This window comes from Onychostruthus taczanowskii, unplaced genomic scaffold (assembly GCF_017590055.1).
Source record: "Onychostruthus taczanowskii isolate IOZ18803 unplaced genomic scaffold, ASM1759005v1 scaffold401, whole genome shotgun sequence".
Classification (NCBI taxonomy): domain Eukaryota; kingdom Metazoa; phylum Chordata; class Aves; order Passeriformes; family Passeridae; genus Onychostruthus; species Onychostruthus taczanowskii.
Window position 1 is genome coordinate 723 of NW_024501472.1, and position 3,508 is coordinate 4,230.

Consider the following 3,508-nt stretch of genomic DNA (forward strand, 5'->3'; position numbering starts at 1 on the left):
GGGGTGCGGCTCCGGGGGTCGGGGGTCGTACCGTGATGGTCCAGGTGCAGTTGCTGCCGGGGGGGTAGTGCCGGGGGAAGCCCTCGCTGGCGATGAACCCCGACTCGCCGCGGTGGTCGCCCCCGCACGGGAACACCGGCCACACCGGCCTGCCGGGACACGGGGGTCGCGGGGGTCCCGGAACGGGGAAAACCCCAGAGCGGGGGTCCCGGAATGGGGGAAGACCCCAGCCCGGGGGTCCCGCACGGGGAAAACCCCAGAGCGGGGATCCCGGAACGGGGAAGACCCCAGCCCGGGGGTCCTGGAACGGGGGAACCCCCAGCGCGGGGGTCCCGGGTCCCGGTTCCGAGGGGGGCTCGGAGCGAGAGGCTCCCGCTGCCCGGGGCGGTCCCGGGCGAGGCTGTCCCGCCCCGTCCGCGGGGGTGGCGGTGCCGTCCCGGGTGCCACGTTCGGGGGGAGGTCCCGTCCCGTCCCGGGGGTCCCGGGGGTCCCGGTGCCGTTACCTGCTGGCGTTGGGGCGGGCGGGGGGCGGGGGGCTCGGCTCCTGGCCCGCGGCCCGGGGGGGGCTCAGCGCCCCCAGCAGCAGCAGCAGCGGCCCGAGGCGGCTCATGGCGAACGGCACCGGGGGCACCGGGGGCTACGGGGGCGGGAACGAGCGGGAAGGGGCGTGGCCAGGCGGCGACACGCCCCAAAGGGGGCGGGACTCTGTTCCAGCGCCGCTCTGCCTGCGTGGGAGGGCGGGGCTTTCTTTAACGCCACGCCCATCAATGGAAAGAGCCGGAGCTGAGCCCCGCCCCAATGGGCGTGGCCTGGAGCTGCCAGGCTGGAGTGGGCGGGGCCAGCAGCGAGGAGGCGCCAGAATGGGGGGGGGGCGCACAAATGAGACTCTTGTGTTTAATTAGCGGCATCGCCATTAATTAATTAGGGCCTCCCCCGTAAGAAGGGGCCCACAGACACACACACACACACACGCGGGGGGGACGGGCAGTGTGACAGCAGCTGGGGGCCCCCCGGGCGGGGAGACCCCCGATGGTGGGTGGGGGGCGTGATTGTCCATTTAGGGGAGGGGGCGTCCGCAGAACCCCGCAGCGCTACGGGACGGGGCCCCGCGCCTTGAGGTCGGGGGCCGAGCGCTGGCGGCGGACACGGGGAGGGGGCGGCGGCGACCCCCCATCCAGAGACCCCCTCCGGGCGGGGGGCGGCGGCGGGGGGCTGCGCTCGGTTTGGGGGGCGTCCCCCCCGCCGCCCCAAGCCAGGCGGTGCTGGGGGTTGCTCTTGAAGGGGAAGCGCAGCTTGCCGTCCTGGGGGGCCGGGTGGGAGCGCGGGGGGCGCCGGGGGGGCTGCAGGGGCTGCAGCCGCGCCTGCTCCTGGCGCAGCCAGCGCAGCCGCCCCCGGCGGAACGCGGGGTCCTGCTCCATCAGCCGGCACAGCCGCGCCGCCGCCGCCAGCGGGCTGCGGGCAGGGAGAGCCCAGGGTGGGGCTCTCTGGGGGGCTGCGGGCAGGGAGAGCCCAGGGTGGGGCTCTCTGGGGGGCTGCGGGCAGGGAGAGCCCAGGGTGGGGCTCTCTGGGGGGCTGCGGGCAGGGAGAGCCCAGGGTGGGGCTCTCTGGGGGGCTGCGGGCAGGGAGAGCCCAGGGTGGGGCTCTCTGGGGGGCTGCGGGCAGGGAGAGCCCAGGGTGGGGCTCTCTGGGGGGCTGCGGGCAGGGAGAGCCCAGGGTGGGGCTCTCTGGGGGGCTGCGGGCAGGGAGAGCCCAGGGTGGGGCTCTCTGGGGGGCTGCGGGCAGGGAGAGCCCAGGGTGGGGCTCTCTGGGGGGCTGCGGGCAGGGAGAGCCCAGGGTGGGGCTCTCTGGGGGGCTGCGGGCAGGGAGAGCCCAGGGTGGGGCTCTCTGGGGGGCTGCGGGCAGGGAGAGCCCAGGGTGGGGCTCTCTGGGGGGCTGCGGGCAGGGAGAGCCCAGGGTGGGGCTCTCTGGGGGGCTGCGGGCAGGGAGAGCCCAGGGTGGGGCTCTCTGGGGGGCTGCGGGCAGGGAGAGCCCAGGGTGGGGCTCTCTGGGGGGCTGCGGGCAGGGAGAGCCCAGGGTGGGGCTCTCTGGGGGGCTGCGGGCAGGCTGACCCCAGGGTGGGGCTCTCTGGGGGGCTGCGGGCAGGGAGAGCCCAGGGTGGGGCTCTCTGGGGGGCTGCGGGCAGGGAGAGCCCAGGGTGGGGCTCTCTGGGGCCATGCAGACCCTGTTCTTTGGGGCTCTCTGGGGTTCTCTGGGGAAGGCAGACCCCGCTTTTTGGGGTTCTTTGGGCTCTTCGGGGTTCCCTGGGGTTCTTTGGGGTTCTTTGGGCTCTCTGGGCTCTCCGGGGCTCTCTGGGGCTCTCTGGCTCTCTGGGGCAGGCAGACCCTGCTCTTTGGGGTTCTTTGGGGTTCTCTGGGCCCTCTGGTTCTCTCTGGCTCTCTCTGGGGCAGGCAGACCCTGCTCTTTGGGGTTCTTTGGGGTTCTCTGGGCCCTCTGGTTCTCTCTGGCTCTCTCTGGGGCAGGCAGACCCCGCTCTTTGGGGTTCTCTGGGGTTCTCTGGGGCTCTTTGGGGTTCTTTGGGGTTCTCAGGGGCTCTTTGGGGCTCCCTGGGGTTCTTTGGGGCTCTCTGGCTCTCTCTGGGGCAGGCAGACCCTGTTCTCTGGGGTTCTTTGGAACTCTCTGGGGTTCTCTGGGGTTCTCTGGGGTTCCCTGGGGTTCTCTGGGCTCTCCGGGGCTCTCTGTGCCCTCGGTGCCCCCCGGCCCCCGGTGCCCCCCAGCCACCCCGGGCCGCGCTCACCGGCGGCAGCGGGACGACGCGCTCCATCTGCCCCACGCGGTCGCGCAGGGCGCGGATCTGCTCGTCCTTGGCGCTGTTCTGCCGCTTCACCTCGCGCAGGATCCCCGCCAGCCGCTCCAGGTGCAGCCGCAGCCCCTCCACCTCGCTGGCCCGCTCCGCCGCGCTTCCTCCTCCTCCTCCTCCTCCTCCTCCGGCCTCGTCCTCCTCGCCGCCTCCCACGGCGTCCCACACGTCTCCGGCCACGGCTCTCCAGCCGTCGCGCTCGCCGGGCTGGCGCTTGCCGTGCCGGCGGCACAGCTCCCGCAGCCGCGCCAGGCTCAGCGCCTCCAGCTCGCGCCGCGCCGGCCGCCGCTCCCGCAGCGCCAGCTCCAGGCTCAGCTCCCGCACGGCCTGCGCCTTCAGGTCGGCCATGGTCACCCACGAGGATGATGATGATGGTGGCGGTGGTGGTGATGGCGGAGGGGAGCCGCGGCGGCGCTGCGGGATCTGGTAGACGCGCAGCGGCTCCCGGCGCTTGCCCGGCAGCGCCAGCCCGGCCCGGCGCAGCACCGAGCGCACGGCATGGTCACCCACGAGGATGATGATGATGGTGGTGATGGTGATGGCGGAGGGGAGCCGCGGCGGCGCTGCGGGATCTGGTAGACGCGCAGCGGCTCCCGGCGCTTGCCCGGCAGCGCCAGCCCGGCCCGGCGCAGCACCGAGCGCACGGCGGGC

General features: G+C 74.3%; 2 protein-coding genes across 2 annotated transcripts in view; both read right to left on the reverse strand.

The window, feature by feature from the left end:
* Nucleotides 1-893: 893 nt before the first annotated feature.
* On the reverse strand, nt 894-1,458 carry LOC121340504 (kinesin-like protein KIF1C). Its single transcript, XM_041413309.1, has one exon. The coding sequence runs from the start codon at nt 1,416-1,418 to the stop codon at nt 1,092-1,094; it is 327 nt and encodes a 108-aa protein (XP_041269243.1). The 5' UTR covers nt 1,419-1,458; the 3' UTR covers nt 894-1,091.
* A 676-nt stretch (nt 1,459-2,134) lies between these two features.
* LOC121340505 (kinesin-like protein KIF1C) overlaps nt 2,135-3,508 on the reverse strand; it is a gene marked incomplete at its 3' end in the record, with an annotated part of 10,754 nt that continues 9,380 nt past the window's right edge. Inside the window, 2 exon segments of the mRNA XM_041413310.1 lie at nt 2,135-3,354; nt 3,357-3,508. Of these exon segments, the coding sequence (XP_041269244.1) occupies nt 2,135-3,354; nt 3,357-3,508 (1,372 nt within the window).